The sequence below is a fragment of the Lynx canadensis genome, chromosome D1 (assembly GCF_007474595.2).
Source record: "Lynx canadensis isolate LIC74 chromosome D1, mLynCan4.pri.v2, whole genome shotgun sequence".
NCBI classification, from domain to species: domain Eukaryota; kingdom Metazoa; phylum Chordata; class Mammalia; order Carnivora; family Felidae; genus Lynx; species Lynx canadensis.
Window position 1 is genome coordinate 74715534 of NC_044312.2, and position 21767 is coordinate 74737300.

A 21767-nucleotide genomic window follows, 5' to 3' on the forward strand; every position below is an offset into this window, starting at 1 on the left:
ATACTATCTCTTATAAGGCTTCTTATATGACCTAGACTCAACACATCCCATTGAGCTAAGTGCCTACATTTTCTGGCTCCGTGGCTATACCAACTTGCCTCCTGAATATCCCAAAGGACTCATCTTGTCAGTTGTTTCAAGCTCTTTTATTACAGGGGATCAGAACCTTTGCTTGTTTTCTTGACAAGAGGAACTATACACCCAGTTCTTCTTCCCTCTGGTTCCCTGAATATACCTCCAAACAGTTCTCCGGCCTTCAGAGTAGCTCTCTTAAGCTGGTGGGGTGAGGGGAGATGGGTCAGTTGTGGGGGTTTAGCAGAGGTCAGTACGTCAGAGGGAATGAACAGGTGTGTGTGTGTGTGTGTGTGTGTGTGTGTGTAAGGAAGCACACCCCATGTCAAGTCTGATGAGTCTACTGGGGTTTCTAGCTGGAAAAATGTTCAGGGTGATGAAAGAAGGAATATCTGAGTTTTGGTAAATAAATGCAAACCAGTGAAAATATCAATAAAATATTTTTAATGCCTACAATTTCTTTTATACATAAATTGCAAAACTTTCACCTGTATATGCAAAAGTAGATTCTCTTGCAGGTCAACAGCACCAGAAAACAAGCTAAACTATGTAAATGTTTTTTTTTTTTTTAAACTTGATTTGTCCATTATGTAAAAGACATGATGGATTTAATAACTTCAAAGAAATCTATATCCCACTCTTAATCATACACTAAACACCTGAATATTTATTTTATCACATCCACTCACAAAATAAATAGTAGTCTAATATATTCAGCACATTGAAAATAAACCAACCAGTTTCTCTTCATATATTTATTCTCTTTCCAAACATGTTTTGGTCTCCTGCTATATCTCAGAAATGTACTAATAGCTGCTTTTAAGTTACAAAATACAAAACAGTAATTTCTTGGAGAAAATCTTGGGGTAACATTAAAAAAATGATATTTCGAGTTCCTATAGACTTTCTTTTTTGTTAACAGTCTTTGAACCTTCTCATGGCACACATGTAAGGCTGTCTGTGACATGTGGTACCCTGGCCTCCAAATGGACGTAATTGCATTTATAGTTTAGAGAAAATACAAAGACAAGTTTTTGAAAGTAGCCTTAAAAGAAGAGTGCCCCTTGCTTTGACATAGCAATATCAAAAGCAAGTGGGACTGTGCAATCAGAGCCATATGAGTTTTATGAAAACTACTTTCTTTTCACATCATCTGTTAGAGAATGCCACACCCATGATCATGTAACATTACAATCGTGAAATAACATTACTACATTCGTGAATTAACATTACCCAATAAAAGGCACATCTTCAGATATTGAATTAATAAAATCTGAAAATCAAAACAGTAGAGGATACATTAAAAACCAAGCACTTAATTTGTAAACCTTTATAAAATAACAGCTTATTCCAGTTTCTTCAAAGGTTTGTGAGCTTTTTGTAAGAGCCGTCAGGAATTGCAGAACAAAACGGAAGACAGGATTTGGAAACAAGGCCAAGATTAATTTAAAAGACTTTCTCAGGACTTTCTTTTTAAATGAGCTACAGAAGTGCCCTTTTATAATGTTGATGCCGAGGAATAATATAATCAACATCTGTAGAAGAAATACACTCAAAAGTGGTAGATGCCTAAGGACACGACCTGACTCTTCCTATGAAGTTCTAGAACTTTTATCTAGCACAGTGGTGCCTTTCTGTACAAATAACTGCACGTCGAGTAAAGTGCTAGTAAACATTAAGCCACCAGAAATCTTTCAGCTATGATAAGCACTTGATTGTAATAGATTTTCAAAGAGTCTAAATACTGAAAAAATATAGCCCAGAAAACAACTTTTGTAGGGGTGGGGCGGGAGGAAGCACAAAAGTGACAGCAAAGGAAATAATGTTCCAAACCTGTTTTATTACGTGGAACACCACACTACCCTTAAATCAATTTCACTGAAGATATTTTGAGATGGGTGAGAGGCAGTCAACAGGATTTTCTGCCAGTGTGACAATTCTATGTAGATCATTAGAGTGTTACTCCTGGTGATGAAGACCTCTTTCAGAGGATCCAGCTTCAAAGTTAAATGCTTGCACTTTCGAAATGTGAAACTCAATTCGAAATGAGTCAGAGTCTTAAGGGACTAGGTCAAATGGTTGTCCCATCAAGGGAGGTAACAACAGTAATGTATACCACCCAAACTTGGAGAATAAAGAAAGCTTTATGGATAAAAAGGAATACACCAAAACAACTTTTGGAACTGTTCTTCAAGCTTATGTCCCACTGTCCCCAACCCTCCACATTTAGAATTAAGGACAAAAGCTCTCTAGCGTCATCATATCTCATTTTCTGTTGCTGACTTTTCCTTGAGACTTGGCTTCTCTCCAGCCAGAACCTAGGTCAGCCTGATTGGAATTGCCTGGGTTTGAGGCTTAAGAGATCTCAAGTGTAAAAATAGGACTTGGAAAAAAGTGAGAATGAAGAAAGTTCCACAGCCCGGTAAAGCACCAGTAGCAGGGAACGTCCTTTTCTACCTGGGAAAAAAATCTCTTCACAGTGCATAGTTTGAAATAAAAGTGCAATATGGGCAAAAAGAGAAGGTGGTGCTCTCAATACACGTGAATTTAGTTTTTGGCTTTTGGCATTAATTGCTAAAGAATTTAAGATAAAATGCAGTCGTTAACATCAAGAGGTACAGGGGCACCTTTTTCCAAAATATCTTTATAGAGAGGGAGGAGGGGAGTCTCACATGTCACTTCCTTATTTTTTAAACTATTACTCTTCCAAATCTAATGTTTGAATAAAATAAGCATTTTTCTTCAGTATAAAAATGACTTTTCTTAGATAAAAATCAATCAGCACAGTGACCTTGTCTATTTTACGCTAAAGCCAATGTAACAGTAAATTTGAAAGGAAAACCTGGAAACATTATTTTTAAACTAAATGGCATAACTTGTATTTTAACTGGAAAAAAAAAATTTGTTAATTGCCTTACCACCTAAATTAGTGAATAAGAATGCTCGGCATCCAATCCGTGAATAATGTAAAATACGATATAATTTATTCTACTTTTTACTTCAAAGTCACAGAGATGACATCCATACGATAATTATAGAGCCTACTCTACATTTTCAAGTTCTCAATCCAAACATATACATTAGGACAGGTCACTTTATTGCTGGCAACATTCATGGAAGGGCCAGGTTCCTCATTAAAAGACAAAGTTTGATTGGGAGCTGGGCAGTGCTCTACTCACACATCAGCAGAACATGAAGAGGCAATCCTTTTTTTTTTTTTTTTTCCTTTTCAAAATAGCAAAGGAACAATGTAAGATTGGCTGACAGTGAGCAGCCCCCGTTAGAGTGCATAGCTCATCAGGATCAAGGCGGGCACCTGTGAACAGTTAACTTCATAAGCACGCTCACTGGGCATTCTATCATCTGCATTAGATTTAACCCTGGAAAGTATCTGAAAATACTTTATGCTCCAATGACAGCCTGCAAATAACAGTATGCGTTCCTTCTCCTTGAGTACCCAAGTATAAATTAAAATCATAAAGGGGCTTCTTCATTCTGAAGGCAGGACCTCCTGGCAGCAGAGTGTCTCCAGAATTTCACAAAAATAATAAAAGCAGCAGCTAACGCTTCTTCAGCTTCTTAGCCTTTCGACGCTTCATTTCTTCTTCTTCACGTCTCATTTCCTCTAAGTCCTCCTGCATACCTAGTCTTAAACTGTCACGCACAAAAAAAGAAAAAAAGTACTTGTCAATATACATGACATTACCACACTCTTTAAAAATTAAGAATGAAATTTCAACTGGGAGCTCATATGGAATGTGCTGAGGCATTAAAAACGCCTCAAGGCTTTACCACTGAAAACAAACTAGCAGGAATATTTTTTACTAGGAGCCTCGGCCACTGATTCAACTTCTAGTAGAAAAAAGACCTCACATAAAACCTCAACATAAAATACCTTAACATTCCCATTAAAGTAATAAAATGTAAATTATCACAATGGCTTTTAGAAATAAAAGAAAATTTATTCAATAAATAACATTCTATTCTTATCCCTTCGCATCACCTTAGTTGGATATTTTATGTAGTTACATGAAGGGAAGGCAAGAGGCAAGAGGTTTAATATTCTGGGTTGAGACTGAGGGGAATTATCTTACCAAGTTAACACTATAAACAAAGCAATCTCTTGTTACCCTACCCTAAGAACTTATCATGAATTTTATTATCAGGTAGCCAAATAGGATTTAGACAAAGAATTTCATATTCCTCATCAGGTCCCTATGGCCAGCAGTGGTACAGGTCAGCAAGACTGAGATATGTTTGATGTAGAAAGGGAATTAAAGACGGGGAAAGAAAAACAAGGAACTTGTTACAATGGGATCAGAGGAGGCCTCCAGCACTGACTGTGTGCCTATATAGGTGAGGCACCGCACTAAGCAACTTGTATACTTAATGTGATACCTCAATGGGTAAAAAGAGTAAATTCTCATTTTACCCATGAGAAGACAGATTGAAAAAAAAATTTTTTTAAGTTTATTTTTGAGAGAGAGAGAGCAGGGGAGGGAGAGGCAGAGAAAGAGGAGAGAGAGAATCCCAGGCAGGCTCCACAATGCCAGCACAGAGCTTCACGCAGGCCTTGAACCCATGAACCGTGAGACTATGACCTGAGCTGAAATCAAGAGTCGGATATTTAACAGACTGAGCCACCCAGGTGCCCCAAGAAGACAGATTTAGAAAGGCTAAGGAATTTGTCTAAAGTCCCACAGCAAGTAACCAGGATGGGAATTCAGAAGCGAGGGGCCCCAAACCTCTGCTCCCAATGGTGTAACTGAAGCGGCAAACAGAAAGGAACGATTAGGACATTTCTGCACAAATGTGTTCAGTTTTGTGCTTACCTCTTTGCTTCTTCCTTCTGCTGCTCTTTCCAACTACTCTCCATGTAACGTAAGGCATAATCACTTTCATCTTTGTATCTGATAAGAGGAAATCAATGTTGTTAGGGAAAACACCCAAATTCCCAAATATTTAGGAACTGCATCCTCCTGTTTTAAAAATCAGTATCTTTATAACTAATAAAAAACACAGGATTACTCTTCTTTCTTTGGCAAGGAGTGACAGAGGCAGAGGACAGGTAGCAGTGGGTTTCTGAAGTCAAGGCAAATTAAATGAGCCCTCACTACTCCCTGAAGGCAATTATTCCTGAATCTAATGTCAATGAAGGTACTCAATCCAACAATGCTTACTCACCTCACTCGCCTCTAGTTACAGAATAGTTTATATTAAAATCCTGAAAGCACACTATATATGGAAATCATTTTGTACATATTAATCTCATTTGAGCTTTGTGAGAAAGGACTTTAGAACACAGGCTGAAGCAGGCAGATTAATGGTTTGACCAAGAACATACAACTAGCCAATGACATTACTAATATTAGGTTTTTATTAAAAAAATTTTTTTTAATGTTTATTTACTTTTGAGACAGACAGTGAGAGGGGGAAGGGCAAAGACAGAGGGAGACACAGAATCTGAAGGAGGCTCCAGGCTTTAAGCTGTCAGCACAGAGCCCGATGCGGAGCCTGAACTCACAGACTGGGAGATCATGACCTGAGCCAAAGTCAGACACTTAACCAACTGAGCCACCCAGGTGCCCCATTAATATTAGATTTTTAAATCTGATTTTTATTCCAATTCTTTTTACTACTCTTTTTACCAAATTTTTTTTTTAAACACTTTTTCTCAGGATTGCCTTCTAATTTCTCATATCCATGGCTTTAAAGGAGAGGGCAACTGTCAACCGATATGCACTATGTCCCTTCTGTTTTACATATAAAACATATGTCCCTTCTGTTTTATCTCATTTAATCCTTCCAGATGTCATTCTGAAAATAATTTACTCAAGTTTATCCAGCTAGGAAGTGGTAGAACTTCTATTCAAACCCTGATCTTTCACCTATACTAGTGTTCTCAAACTTTAATGTGCATTTGAATTACCTGGGAACCGTATAAAGCTGATTTAGATTTGGCAGCTCTGAAGTAGGGCCTGAGAGCCTGCATTTCTTAACGCTGTTGTCAGGTGATGTCAGTGATGTTGGTCCCATACTGACTGCTGTCCAGGGACCACACTTTTGAGCACTAAAGCTTTTTACATCAAAGAAAAGCAGATGTCAGATCAGACCAGCTTTCAACACAGGTCTGTGATGTCAGATCAGACTAGCTTTCAACATGGGTCTGTGGATGGCTTTCTGAGTTCAAAGCCAATCTAGTTCTATTCCAGTAAGCTGCTTCACTCTCATTAAATATACATCTTACAAGGGCAACAGTTTAAAAAGGTATTTTTTGGCATGCAACCACACAAAAAATTCTGAGTTAACCGTTAGGTGGTGCCAAAAGAGTAAATCTTAAACAATCATCCAATGGTTCCTAATTAAGAATTTTATTCAATGCCTCTGCTATTAATGTTTGCTTTTCCCCCATAGCACGAGTCATTCAAAATAAGTATATCATTTATCTAAACCACCTATAGCCTTACTTTTTTCGGTCATAGCCAAAGATTTCTCGAATGTGCTTGGATATTTCTTCCTGAGGTTCTCCTTCATCTTCGATAAAATCTTCCATTTCAGAGTCATATTCATCATCATCTTCCTCCTCTTCATATTCTCGTTGCCTTTTGTAACCACTAGGGAAGGGAAGCCTTTGAGGACCTAAGAATAGAAAAGTCATTATTTATAGGAGCATTAAAACTGAAAATAGTCCCAACAAAGTTTTACATAAACTGAGATTTTAAGAATTCATTAAGACAGTATCCTCAAAAACCAGAGCCAGCAAACTGGCCCATAGCATGGACTCATTACGAAATCACCCCTGCTGCTTCATGTTGTCTACAAGGAGTAGAATTTCTGTTTATCCCAGGGCTTACCAGAAGCATCTGTCACATCTTGTAGCCTAACAGCTGCCTTCCTTCTGGATTTAAAAGACTGATAAAAAGAAAATTACAAATAGCTTACAGGATCTCTAACTTTTAATTCTGCCATGAAAAAGACACCAAAAGTAACAACCTACCATCTATTATCACAATTTCATTCCTTTTTTTTTTTAGAAGTCCAACAAAGTATGAAAGATTCCCAGAATTATGGATAATTATTGAAATGAGTAAGTCTGACTTTAAAAGAAAATCACTACATTATCATTATTTTGTCATTTTGCCAAAAGGCTGAATAAAACTTTGCAAAAGACAGGCAATGATCAATAGAACAGCATCTGGGAACAACTGCTTTCTAGTCCTTGATTACAGACACTCCTTTTATTGATCTACAGTTGTTTTTAATACGCATGGCTTGTCTCCTTAGCTCGGCTCAACTTCTGCACTGTTGACATTTTGGGCCAGATAATTCTTTGTGAGCAGACTCTCCTGTGTCCTATAGTATAATAGCAGCATCCCTGGCCTCCATCTACTAGATACCAGTAGCATCCCCTGGGCCCAGTGGTGTCAGTCAAAAATGTCTCCAGACACTGCCAAATGTTCACTGGGCATCAAAATCATCGTTGGTTGAGAACCAATGTTCTAGCCGAACTAAGAAGTTAAAGCATGGAATCTTACCTAAGTAGATTCATAAAGGACCAGTAGCTAGGGCCTTGATGTGCTGCCCACTACAAGGAGCAGAAACACAAGGGCAGTTCCTGGTACATTGTGGATACTTAAAAAGTATCTGATGAATAAATAATGCACCAAAGGCTTCAAGTTTACAAATATACTCCAACTTTTGAAGAAAGGTCTCTCTAGTTCTCATGAGAAGGTAAAGATGAATTAATTCATTGAACCATATAAGGCATATTCACTCATCCTGTCTCACAAATCACATAGCCAAGTTTCATGCACTTGGAGACGTTACAGGGGTGAACACAGAGGGTCCTAGATAACTCTCTTTGTAAAGCCTTTTCCAAGTTATGATCACTAAAGGGACTCTCAGGCATAAAGAGAGACAGAGCATCAGGATTCTATCAATACAGGAGTACATTAAAGGGCACAGGGAAGGGTTCACAGGGTCTCAGTTTATGTAAAACAAAGTACTCTTTCCAATTTCCTAGTAACAAGTCAATATCCTTAGGGTGAAGGACAGTTTTACCTTGGGCAGATCTGTAGCCAGATAAGGAAGGCTTCATTCCATTCATCTGTCCATTGCTGGATCGGCTAATTATATTCTTGGAAGAAATTGTTTCTGAGACAACGGTACACTTGGGTTTTAGGGGGAGACTGGAGCTACTAACTGTTCGCCCAGGTCCCAAGCTGCTCACTGGTCTTCCAGGGCCTGAACTACTGACCGTCCGTCCGGCTGGAACTGAGCCACTGACTGGCCGCCCAGGGCCACTGACTGGCCGTCCAGGGCCATTGACTGGCCGCCCAGGGCCACTGACTGGCCGCCCAGGGCCACTGACTGGCCGCCCAGGGGGGCCAGAGCCACTCACTGGTCGTCGGAGGTCATGCGGACTGCTCACAGGCCGCCCAGGGCCACCAGAGCTGCCCAAAGACTTCCTAGAATCACCTGAGCCAGGGGTGGGTCGTCCAGGTCCACTTGAGCTATTTGCAGGATGCCCAGGGCCACTTGTACCACTGAGTGTCCGTCCAGAGAGATTTAAGTCACTGGCTGGCCTCTTGGTCCCACTGACTGATCGCTCAGGTCCTGAGCTGGGGCTGCCATTCTGGCGCCTGGGCATGGGGCCAGAACTAACTGCGGGCCGAGCAGTCCCTGTGCTGGGCCGCCCGGGAGCTGAGCTGGAGCTGCTGCCTGGCTGCCTGACGACACCTGGACTCTTGGCTTTATTGTGTGGGGTAACCACAGGCCCAGGCCTGGAATGGCTAGGATGGGGAGGAGATTTTTTGGCTTTGTGCTCAGTAGCAGATTTCTGAGGCCCTTTAGCAGAAGTCTTTGGGACACTTGGTGAATAGGTGCTGGAGTGGGGCTTTCCAGCCCCATTGAAAACAGGTCTGTCATGGCCCTCTCGAAGTAAGGGCTGGGAGCAATTGCCAGATCCTGCTTTGGTCCTCTCTCCTGGCATGGATTTGGATGAAGACACACTTAAGTGTTTTTCATTGGCTGTACTGGGTCTGGATTTCTTCTCAGCATGAGGGAGGGGTGTACCCCTGGAGGAAGGGTGCTTGCCAAGTTTTGTGCCCACACTTTCTTTCTGAGAAGGTGCCTTTTTGGCTGGAGGTAGTCTTGCATCTGTCTCAGCTCTCTTTTTCCTCTGTTTCCGTTCGAGGAATTCTCGCTCCCTAAGTTCTTCTGCAGTCATAGGCCGCTCTTCTGTTTTCTTCACTACCTTGATCTCCACTGGTTCATACTGCTTTTTCTCGGCCAGCCTGAGTAGATCAGTGAAGTTCATGAGTGGCGGGGCACTTTTAAGGGGGACCTTTGGTTTGCTTTCAACTTTGGGAGGTTCTTGCTCCTCCTCATACTCCTGCTCTGACTCTGCTTGATTGTACTCTAAGAATTCATCATCTTCTTCCATCCCATACTCTTGTTCTGTTCCCTGGCTAGTGTGGCTTTCCATCACCTGCCTCTTCTTTGACTTTTCCTCAACGGGAATCCCGTTGTAACCATGGAAATTATCCTTTGTCCTCTTGGCCATAGCTCTTGCCTTCTTATCATGTTTTAGCTCAATTCGCTTTTTCACTAGTTCTTCTTTTCTCCTTTTCTCCTCTAAAGCTAAAATGGAGAAAACAAGAACAAAGTATTTCAAGGTCTGGAGGTCTCAAGTATGTTCATCCGAAATCAGTAGGTGGCCAAAACACAGGCAACATTCAAGTTACAGTTTGAAGACATCTAGGAATCAAAGGAGGAAGTCCTTTGAACAAGTATCAGTTGAGTCATCTTTACATAATGAGTGGGTTACATATGGGGTTTTCAATATGACAAAGCAAGCGAGAGACTGGGGTTTTAGCTTTAAATATAGAAAATAATTCATACCAAATAAAGATACCAAGTTAAGGAAACAGTAGGAACCACTTCACAGTCATTATTAACTATGAATAAATGAATACGTAAATGTATTAAATCAGTTTCCTTGTCATTTGCATGAGGTAAAACTACTGTTTAAGTTTGCTGGTCTTCAAAAATTGTCCCTATTTTTAACCTTTAAGATAGCATTCTTGATAATTAAAAAATTTAAAATACAAAATATGTAGAAGCAGATTCAGAATGAAGGTCAAAGAATGGAGTTCTTATTGGGACCAAGTGTGGCCAATTGCAAGATATGGCCGCTATCCCCAAAAGCACTAAGAAGAAATAAAAGATAACATCCATACAAATGATCAGCATGAGAACACATGTAATATGCTCTAAATACAGCTGACTCAGGCACACAAATCCCTTAGCCTATTAAGTTACTACAAGCATCCGCTAGTTAAGTACAAGCTAGTTGTGAAGGTAGAAGACTTTAAAATTGACAATAAAGCTATAGATATGTACCTTTTTGCCGGAGCTCCTCTTCTTTTCGTCTGAGAAAAGCCTGAACAGCTGCAGATTGGACACCCTTGACTTTTGGGTCTTTTTTGGGAGGCCCCACTGCCAAACTATACCTTTTCTAAAAATAAAAAAAGTTAAAGTTAAAAGCAATTCAACTTTAAAAATGTATTTGCTATTAGGTGTAAGGCATTGTACCAAGCAATAGAGAGGTTTACATACTGACTGAAAAACGGATTCTGAATAAGAGATCATATAACTAACATGGAAGCTTAGCTATAAAATTTTGGTCTAAATAGGATTATGCATGACTGTTTTTAGGTACAGAATTTCTTTGTAACATCCTAAATAATGCACACATGAAGAATTCAGAGAAATGCTATTTTTATGTTATTTTCCCAAATAGGTACTTGGACTGGGGGACTTTTAAAAAGAAATCATCACTTGGAATGGACTGTTTAAAAATTCTGAATAAAAAAAAAAATCGACCTTTAGAACTAAGCATTTCAAAGTGTAACTTTTCAAACAAACAGAAAAAACTACTCATAAAATGTTTTCTCTCCTGAATACCTTATTCCAGACTATTTTCTAGTAAGACTCACAGCTACACAGGTTATTTTGCTTACAGTATAAAACACTGAGATTTTACTTTGACCATAGGCAAAGCTGGTGGCAAACCAAAGCTAAAAAGCATTTCAAGGAAATCTAAGCAGCAAGAAGTGCCCAATTCTCTGTACTTTTAACCACAGCTCTTATGTTCATTAAATATTTGTTACATAATTAGAAAGGTTTCCATATCACCCCAAAAATACTAATCTTATCCTGGCGCAGATGATATTAATCTGGGTTTTGATTTTTATGTAACTACACTGGGAAATGACTAAAACCATAGTAATGTTAATTTGAACTACAACAGGAAAAACATTTCCATTGTATAAGTATCTATCATAAGAGAAGTATGATAAACAGAATAACTCAGACCAGGATGATTCATCTCAAGGACTATTGCACATTAAATATATGGATAGAATATGTTTTCACTCTTATGTTGATCCTGAGAAACTTAACAGAAGACCATGAGGGAGGGGAAGGAAAAAAAAACAAGGTTAGGGAGGGAGGGAGCCAAAACATAAGAGACTCCTAAAAACTGAGAACAAACTGAGGGTTGATGGGGGGTGGGAGGGAGGGGGGGTGGGTGATGGTTATTGAGGAGGGCACCTGTTGGGATGAGAACTGGGTGTTGTATGGAAACCAATTTGACAATAAATTTCATATAAAAAAATTAAATAAATAAATAAATAAATAAATAAATAAATAAATCAATCTATGGATAGCAAATAAGTTTTTAAATGCTTTCCCTCTTTTGTTAGGCTGATGACATTCTTATCCACTAAACCTGTTATTGTGCTAGTTAAAAAGGAAACACTAACCCCCCTGAGCACAAATCCAGCTACTTAAAAACCAAAAAAACAGACTCCCCAAATGTGCATGAAATTCTTGGGAGGAAAGCCAAGGATCCATGCTTACTATGTGGCTAGCCAAATACAAGACATCCGAAACAGACTGGAAGTTCCAGCTAAGTTAGTTCACCAGTGAAGCAGGCCCTAATCCAGCATGAAAATCCTGCACGATAGCAATGCTGTGACCTGACACATCCCTGACAGAAATCCCAAAAGAGAGCACCCAGATTCCTCTCCCAGTCAGCTTGGTTGAATCACCATAAAACCCAGTAATAAGTCCCTATCTTTGTAAATTTAGTTGTAGATGCTTTCCATTGTGGATTGGAGCCCAATATTTAAAGAAGAAAAGGAGAGGGAGGGCACACTGAGGAGAAAGAGAATACTGCTTTACCTAACTGCCTATATATAAATTGTCCTCATTTACAAGAACCTCAAACATAAGCTTTATCTACAAAAAGTTTATATTTTCTTAATGGAAGAGCCACCATGAATAGGACTCAAGTTGCATAAGATATACACAGACTCATACGCAGAGACATATACTCACTTCACCCTATCCAGTTAGTAAGATTAAAAGTTAGTAAGAGGAAAGATGGATTTTTTTTTTTTTTTGCCAAGACTTAAGATTTTCTTGTCCCTGCCAACAACCTAGTCCATATGTTCACCTGCCAAATCAAAGCTTATACAAAGCACCCCCCCCCAACCCCGCCCAGCCTCAAATGCCAATATACATGTTAGTGTTACCTTGAACAGCACTGGTTCATTATCTACATATTACAGCAAAAAGCACTTCCTAATTTGACTTCAGGATAGACATATTTCTTCCTAACCTGAGACTTCAAGGGATAGGTAATGGGATATGACTAGCTGAAAAGCTACTCACGACTGCATACAGGCACCAACGGCGTCAATGGAGTACAGTTTACTAAGCTTCAGTCATTTGCATAACACCTGCATGATTTTTGCCCTTTTAGTATACCATCTGCACTATTATTTACTAATTTTAAGAAAATATATAGACCTAACACTATGACTTATTATTATAGCTTTACTTCAAGCAATAATATCCATGAAATGATTGGCTTGAGGGCTAGTTACATTTCTGCAAATCATGTTAAAATATAACCATTAAACACACACACACACACACAGCATTTTGGAAAATGCCAAAAAGGAACATAAAAATACAGGAAAGGCAGAACTCAAAGAAGAAACAAGGGAGTGGGGTGTTCAGGCTCTCAGATTTACTCAGAAAAGAAGTGCAAAGATTACTTTTAGCTTTTTCTTCTTTTCATATTAAATACAATTTTTTGTCAAATTGGTTTCCATACAACACCCAGTGCTCATCCCAACAGGTGCTCTCCTCAATGCCCATCACCCACTTTCCCCTCTCCCCCACCCCCCATCAACCCTCAGCTTGTTCTCAGTATTTAAGACTCTCTTATGGTTTGCTTCCCTCCCTCTCTGTAACTTTTTTTTCTCCCTTCCCCTCCCCCATGGTCTTCTGTTAAGTTTCTCAGGATCCACATGAGTGAAAACATATGGTATCTGTCTTTCTCTGCCTGACTTATTTCACTTAGCATAATACTCTCCAGTCCCATCCACGTTGCTGCAAAGGGCCAGATTTCATTCTTACTCATTGCCAAGTAGTATTCCATTGTACATATAAACCACATCATCTTTATCCATTTGTCAGTTGATGGACATTTAGGCTCTTTCCATAATTTGGCTGTTGTTGAAAGTGCTGCTATAAACATTGGGGTACAGGTGCCCCTATGCATCAGCACTCCTGTATCCCTTGGGTAAATTCCTAGCGGGGCTATTGCTGGGTCATAGGGTAGGTCTATTTTTAATTCTTTGAGGAACCTCCACACTGTTTTCCAGAGCGGCTGCACCAGTTTGCATTCCCACCAACAGTGCAAGAGGGTTCCCGTTTCTCCACATCCTCTCCAGCATCTATAATCCTGATTTGTTCACTTTAGCTTTTTTCAAAGCATCCACCTATTTTCAACCACTCACACTGCCAATTTTAAATTCAGCTTTTTTGTTTTAGCACCTTTAATACTCAAGGGTATTTGTCAAGCTGACTTTACTTTTACCCCAACAACTCTGCAGTACTTTTTGTTCTGTCCTATGATGTAGAAGGGATTCAATAAATCTATTAAAAGTCTCATTTCATGGGTCTGCTAGGAAACAAGAAGGGCAAGGTCCTAACTTGATGAGGCTTAATCTTATTCACTGACATGAGCTGAGTCATAATTAACAGTTTCTTACATCCGCTGTAGCTTGATGCACTCAAAAGCAGATACCAGGAAAATATTAAAATATTCTCTTAGGCAAACTTTAGGTCAAAACCTAGAAATCTGGGGTTAGAAAAAAAAAGGGGGGGGTCCCGTATCTCCATAGGAAATATTCTTCTTTCTTAACTGTTTTGAGACACAATTCACATACCATAAAATCCATCCTTTAAAAACAATTTTTTTTTTAAATTTTAGAGAGAGTGAGTGAGCAGGGGAGAGGGGCAAAGGTGGTGGGTGGGTGGGAGGGAGGAAGTGAGGGAGGGAGAGGGAGAGAGAGAGAGAGAGAGGGAAAATATCTTAAGCAGGCTCTTCGCTCTGTCAGTCTGGAGCCCAATGTAGCTCAATCCCATGGGATCATGACCCTGGGATCATGATCTGAGCTGAAACCAAGAGTCAGATGCTCAACTGACCAAATCACCCAGGCACATAAAATCCACACATTTAATGTGTACAATTCATTGGTTTTTAGTACATTCAGAGTTGTACAACCATCACTACTATTGGATTGCAGAACATTTACATTATCCCAAAAAGAAATACCCTTTAGCAGTCATTCCCCATTCCCTCTCTCTCTCCCCTCTGCCCCTGGCAACCTACTTTCTGTTTCTGTGGATTTGCCAATTCTGGACATTTCATATAAATGAAATCATGTACCCAGTGTACCATTATACAATAATATTTATCACAATATAAGGGAAAATTTACAGGCCATAGACAAATGGCTACATATGAGTGATTATACAAAATATTAAGATTTTTCAAATTTGAAAACACTTATTGTTAATTTTCACTTGACTCTATTATTAAGTTTGAAAATAGACCCCTTCAAAGGCCTAGAAAATATCCTTGAGAGAATGCTCTGTAAGTTAGTTCCTTACATCACTGAACTGAGAAATTATAATTATTTCCCTGGCTTATGGAAAATTAAGAAACGATTAGTTTCTATGACTATTAAGTGTTTCAGTTTCAGCAAAGGTATCATTTTAACTCTTTTGGAGTAAAAATAGAATATACCTAGAACCTTAAAATGACAATTATGTAATACCTAAGTAAATTTAAATGGAGATAATGTAATTTTACTTTGATGTCAGTGTTGGCTTTTCTATTTTTTTATTTTTCTCAAATAAAAACTTTCAAAGAAACAAAACGAAATCCTACAATATGTGTGGCTGCCATGGTCAGTTTTATGTGCCAGCTCAGCTAGGCTATAGCACTCAGTTATTTAAATCAAACACTAATCTAGTGTGGCCGTGAAGGTATTTTGCAGGTGTGGGTAACATCTACAATCAGCTAACCTGAGGTAAAGCAGATTACCCTCCACAATGTGGATGGTACTCATCCAATCAGTTGAAGGCCTTAAGAGCAAAAACTGAGTTTTCTCAGAGAAGACGGTATTGGCCCTACAAATTTCAGACCTGCCAGCCCCCACAATGACATGAACCAATTTCCTAAAATAAATCCAACTGGTTCTGCTTCTCTGGGGAGCCCTGACTGATACAGTGGCCATTTGTATCTTGGTAGTTTCCCTTAGTACAATGTTCTCAAGATCCATGTTTGTAACATGGATCAGTACTTCATTTCTTTTTATGGCTGAATATTTCACTGTGCTGATTTACCACATTTTATCTGTTCACCAGTTGATGGGTATTTGTTTTTACTTTTTGGCTATTATGAATAATGCTGCCATGAACACTTGTGTACAAGTTTTTGTGTGTGTGAACATCATTTCTCTTGGGTACAGGGCTATAGATCTTCTTAACCTTGAGCTAGCCAGACCTTTTTAAAAGGGGTTGCAGTCATACTCTGTTCAGTTGAAAGATCTGAGATTTGTTGTAACAGAATATTGTAATAGATAATCCCCTACACCCAAAGGGGTAGCCCAGTAGAGAACAATGATTTTTTAAAAACATAAAAATAAAAAGCCTCAGGCCGGGATTACATTATATTCTATTTAATAAAGCAGAAGAACTATTTGGCACTTTCTCCTGCATCAGATGGTCACATTTAGCTCTAGCAGCAGCACATTGAGATGCACCCACCAATTCTGAATCTGATTCAAGGCACCAGGCTGCTTCATTGTTTGAGCTTCATGAAAAGCAGCTGGACAAGAGTTTCTTTTATCCTAAGTGTATCCATTTTATTATACTGCAAGCCAACTCAGTCATTCTGCTGGACCCCAATGAATGATCCACAGCAGTGAAGCTTATGCCATTTAAATACAGTATCAGAGATTTTGCCAAGATTTGTAATTCTGAAGCCAACAGACCTAGAAAACATTAACTCACTTTAAGACATATGTGTTCCTTGCATTGGAATTATACTGTCATGGTCAGATAAGGAAAATGAGGAGTTTTCTGTTCTGGAAATATGTGTTAACCAAATACGTTACATTGGAATCAATAGTCAATCCCTTCTTGAAAGTTGTTCTTTACTCAGGAGAGAACAACATATTGTTGTAATTGTAGAAAATATAAATTTCCTGATGGCTTTATACATATTAGAGACTTATTATTAGAGTTAGGAATATTCAAAGAATATATCTTTGAGTTTAATAATACTACACAATTTCACAAAACATCATAGGTAATAAATGCAGGCCTGGAAAATGAATGGTTTGCATTAGGCTTGCTTAGCTGGGTGGTTAAGAGAATGAAAATAAAACAGTCAAAAAGCACGCTATTCAGGATTGCTATAGGGTCAAATGTAAATTCACTATTATTGTGTTTATAAAAATATACCTGATTATAAAATGTAGTATCAGATAGGTACCTCAGAGTCCCTAGCCCAACCTCCATGTTAGAAGTGGCCCAAAAAGCACAAGTGTGTATTAACTGGTTGTCACTCACAATTTGTAACAGAGTGTGAATTAGAATCTAAGTCTCCTGACTCAGGTCCAAGAGTATTCCCACTATATGTTTTACTTCTACGTTAATCCCAACACTTTCATCCAGCTCTAACCTCAATTTTTATGTTTACTTTGAGAGAGCGAGCGAGCGAGTAGGGGGATGTGGGGGGGGGGGCGGTGCAGAGGGAATCCCAGGCAGGCTCTGCACTGTCAGCCCAGAGACAGACACAGGGCCGAACGCATGAACTGTGAGATCATGGCCTGAGCCGAAACCAAGAGTCAAACGCTTAACTGACTGAGCCACCCAGGTGCCCCTCTAACCTCAATCTTAAACACCCTTCCCAAATTTCCATCTGCCTCTTGGATGGTGCCATGACCTCCAATAGGTCCACCACTTAACTTTCTATCTTATCCACCCTCACCCTCAGACTATTTCTGTCAACCATACTGGCACTCTCTCACCACAGGCTGTAAGTCTCTCTCTACCCACCAATTTCCAAATGCTGTTGGTTTGCCCTTTAAATTTCTCTCCCATCAGACTTTACTGTACATTGACAAATGCCATAAAAACCAACAGTTATTGCCTAAGGCAATATATTGGGTTGGAGTTGAGGGTAGGAAGCTGGATGGGTTCAGGCTTTATTAAATGAACAACCGTCCTCATATCCAATAGACTCTTCACTTAGCACAGGGTCATGATTAAGAGCAAGAACTCCGGAGCCAGTTAGCCTGTATAAAATTCTCTGCTCTACCGTTACTAGCCCTGTCACTTTTTGGCTGAATGACTTCAGACAAGTTTCCTCATCTCTCTAGGCCTCAGTTTCCTTATCCATGAAACAACCTTTCCTATATGGTCATCACAGTGATTGAATTAATCAATGTACATAAAATGGTTAGAACAGTGCCTGGCACCAAGTAAGCATTATAAATGGCAGTTGTTGTTGTTATCATTATTATTCAGAAAGAGATTCTCTTAGGTAGTGACGGGAAGAAAAATAACAATCTCTGGTGGTAGAGTTTCTAAAAGACCCTCTCCTTCCAACACTGGTTAAATAGTACTACCCCCCCAGGCTAGCAATTCAGAGCTACTTCAGACCCTGGCAAACTCCTCTTCAGATCCAAGCATGGGAGCAATCCAGTTACAGCCAATAAATCAAAAGTTGCAAAGTGATTGCAGAAACGTTTTTGTTGGCCCATACTGTTCTTTCAAAGGAAATATAACTACTGTAGCACACGGTAGGCTTCTTTTGAATGCAGAGCTTGACACCTATTATTTTATATCTAGACTACTTCAAGAGCTTCCATTATTATCATTTTATATCCAGGCTACTTTAAGAACTTACATTATCTACCTGGCCCTCAGGACATCTGAACTTGCCACCCCAGTTAAAGTCCCTGAGCCCCTTTTCCAGTACCGACATTCTTATCCTCAAGGGGCTATAGCCCCCAAACCCTCATATGTTTAGTACCACATAAATGCTTCGTCTTTACTTTTTGATTTGACGATCACACCAGAGCGACAGCATCTTCTCCGGGATGATTTTCACAGTATGACTGTGAGAAAGCCACATAAGTCATCAATTAGTTACTTACAACCTACAAGATCCATATTCTAAGCTCTACCATTCTATCAAATCAAGATACTTGGTTTTCGCTAGAGGAACCAGGGAGAAAAATTTTAAGTACAAGTGCGAGGTTACCAAAAATATCTTTTCTCCTTTAAATATAAACAGAGCTTGCGACGATAACTGGTTACATCACCTTGATCAGCTGTTTTTTAAATTCAGTTTTCCACTGGGAAATGATAGCATGCCTAATATTGCTAGGCATGATGCAATCCTTCCTTTGTTTTAATAAAACATTATAAAAATAACTATTTCTCCTGAAAAGAAACAACAGAAAAGAGTTTCCATTACAGAAATGTTCATTGCTTCTCAAACCAGACACAATAGATACCTCTTAAAAGTGAAGCCCTGGAGGGGCACCTGGGGTCAGCTGGTTAAGAGTCAACTCCTGATGTTGGGTCAGGTCACGATCTCACAGTTTTGAGATGAGCCCCGCGTCGGGCTCTGCACTGAGAGTGCAGAGCCTGCTAGGGATTCTCTCTCTCTCTCTCTCTCTCTCTCTCTCTCTCTCTCTCTTCTCTCTCTCTCTCAAAAATAAATAAACTTAAAAAACAAAAATTCAAAGTGGCTGTCCAGGTGTTTTATATTTTAGCCTTCCTTGGAGTTAATCAGTGCTAGTCACCATAGCTCCTTTCTGTAGCAAAGTCTGACATAGGAACAATGAAGACTGAAATCTCAACATCAGCTCTGATAAGATGGAAATGGAAGGTGAGGAAGAAGATGGCTAAAAGGAAAATATGAACGAAGCACTAGAGTGGGATGCAAAGCCTCTGTGGTTCTCAGACCATCATTCAGTCAATACAGCTTATGCCAAACATGGGGTGCATGTGTATGGCTGAATTCTTGTTTCTTGACTCGAATGATGGTTTACAAGGATACCTGCTTTGCCACAGCTTATTACACTGTACAATATATCACAATTGATGGTGTGCTCTCAGAGGCTTTATTTATTTTGAGCTGATAAAGCAAAGTAACAGAATAATTAGATAAACTAAGTGAAAGCAAGATCATGGATTAAATTTAACTGTCTTGCTCTGTTCCTCAATAGTTTCTTTTGTGACACATTCATCTGACGTAAAAAGAAAAGGATTAGAATGCTAACTAAATCAAACTTCTAGGCTTTCTAGCTTTTTGTGGGAGTTGAGGGTGGGGAGGAGAAAGTATGCTTTCATAAAATATATGCCTATATTCGTTTATTAAATTTTAAATGATCTCACCAATTCACCTTTTCTGCTTCCAATCTTTGTTATTTAATAGATTTGTTGATAATGTACATATTCTATAACATACACAGATTTTGAAATCTTCTGCTCTGTAATATCTGGTTTTTAGAGTAACTTGGTTCTGATTCTCCCTCAGAATATTACTGGGTATCAAAGCTAGTATTACCTATTTTTGACCTCCACTGAAATTCAGGAAGATCTAGAATAAAATATGGACCTAATTATGCAAAGATGAATGGTTACGGGATCCAATATTGACCTGTCTAGGAAATGTACATAATTTGCAGAAAATAAATTTGGTTGTTCAAGGTTTCAGTGGTTTAAGCCCATAAGTTCAACATACAGATCTTCGGGCTCATGGCTTAGGGGGGATGATTATTCAGCGTACTTGGGATGAAAGATGAATATATGGGAATTTAATAAATATTAAACGGACAGATACCAGTTTCATTTACCAATTAATTTACTATCTTCAAATCAATATTTTCAAAGGGTAAAAGAATGGGCCAGACTCAGAAGACAAGAAAAGTGTAGAAGTGGGAAAAACAAAACACTGCAAATACACAAAAATCTAAGAAATGCAGAACACATAGTGAGAGCTCAATAAATTCCAGTTGAACTGACTTTGACAGAGAGCTGTTCGAGGTCTATACCTCACTGCTCAAACCGCAAGTATCACAATGCAATTTGTCGGTTTACAGCTGTGCTGTGGGTACCATCTGAGGATCCAGAAATGATTAGTTTATGCAAAACAGCTACACCCCGCAGACTAGGCACTCTCCACCACTTCAGCGTGTAGATTTTAAAAGTCTTACATCGCTCTGCGAATACGGGCGAATTCGCAAAATTACTGAGCAAATGGGACATAGATTTCAAACAAAGGCAAAGCTGGAAGGCCACAAGTAAACGGAAGTTGAATAACTTACCCATTCTGTTGGCCAAGGATTTCGTGGAATCTGCTCAACTTCTCTTCCCAATACATAAGGTATTATTAAATCTTTGGGAGGTTTTAATTTAGTCATCTCATCAGAGAACTTGTTCGAGAAATCACACAATGTTTGACCCCATCTTAGGCGGGAACTCACCCAAAAGGCTATCAGACCACATCCCGAAAACCCCTGAAACTCCCCAACGTACACGCTTTCCATCCTTTGGGCTGAAGTTTATGCCAAAGCCAGAAACTACTAGCGCTGGATTCCACCATGTACCAGGCACGGTTTCACTCACCAGCCTTCACACAACTCTAAAACACCCGCACTGCAAAGTCCACGTTGCAGGGGTGACTAAGCCGGAGAAACCTACTCGCCGGAAGGCTGCCACTTCGCACCTCAAGCCCCTTTTCACCCATTCCCCAAGAATGCACGCCCAAGAAAAGCAAACAAGGCGTCCAGGTCTTCCCTCTCCCGGAGTCGATAGGCGGATGCCTGGAAGTTCCACGGGCCAGAAATTCCAAACTTGAAGATTAGGGTCTCCTACACTGGTGCCCGGCTGGTACTTACCGGCACGTTGTTGACACCTTGTCCTTTGGAAGCTATCAGGAGAATTTCCCTGAAATCCATGTTGACAGAGGCGGAGACACTGGGCCAGGCTCTCGGAAAGAAGTGAAAGTACGCCTTACCGAGGCGCCCAGCTACAGCCAAGTGAACTGCCTGGCCCACCCCTCTCCCACCCCTCCTCACCACGACCACTTCCGGCGCCTTCCAATGCCGTCTGCCCGCCCCCTTTCCTCTTGCGGCCTATATTCTTTTAGGTCCGCCGCTCAGCTCTCGAGTCCCTGGCGTAACTTCCGCCTTTAGGCTCCAGATACGTAGAAACGTGGTACGTGGCTGCTGGCGTCGGCTCGA

The 21767-nt window shown here is 39.7% G+C and overlaps 1 protein-coding gene across 1 annotated transcript; it reads right to left on the reverse strand.

Moving 5' to 3' along the window:
• Window positions 1-493: 493 nt before the first annotated feature.
• SPTY2D1 (SPT2 chromatin protein domain containing 1) lies at window positions 494-21708 on the reverse strand. Its single transcript, XM_030330914.1, has 6 exons — window positions 21423-21708; window positions 10477-10591; window positions 8134-9714; window positions 6540-6711; window positions 4905-4982; window positions 494-3726 (listed from the first exon to the last, which is right to left on the reverse strand). The coding sequence occupies exons 1-6, from the start codon at window positions 21480-21482 to the stop codon at window positions 3633-3635; spliced, it is 2100 nt and encodes a 699-aa protein (XP_030186774.1). The 5' UTR covers window positions 21483-21708; the 3' UTR covers window positions 494-3632.
• Window positions 21709-21767: the final 59 nt, after the last annotated feature.

What these genes read in the sequence shown, in the direction of transcription:
- SPTY2D1 (XM_030330914.1), bottom strand. Translation starts at nt 21,482, where the DNA reads ATGGATTTCAGGGAAATTCTCCTGATAGCTTCCAAAGGACAAGGTGTC. An exon ending in AAGGTGTCAACAACGTGCCG is followed by an intron (nt 10,592 to 21,422) that starts GTAAGTACCAGC and finishes TTTTATTTTTAG; the next exon opens with AAAAGGTATAGTTTGGCAGT. An exon ending in CAGAAGGAAGAAGCAAAGAG is followed by an intron (nt 3,727 to 4,904) that starts GTAAGCACAAAA and finishes TGTGCGTGACAG; the next exon opens with TTTAAGACTAGGTATGCAGG.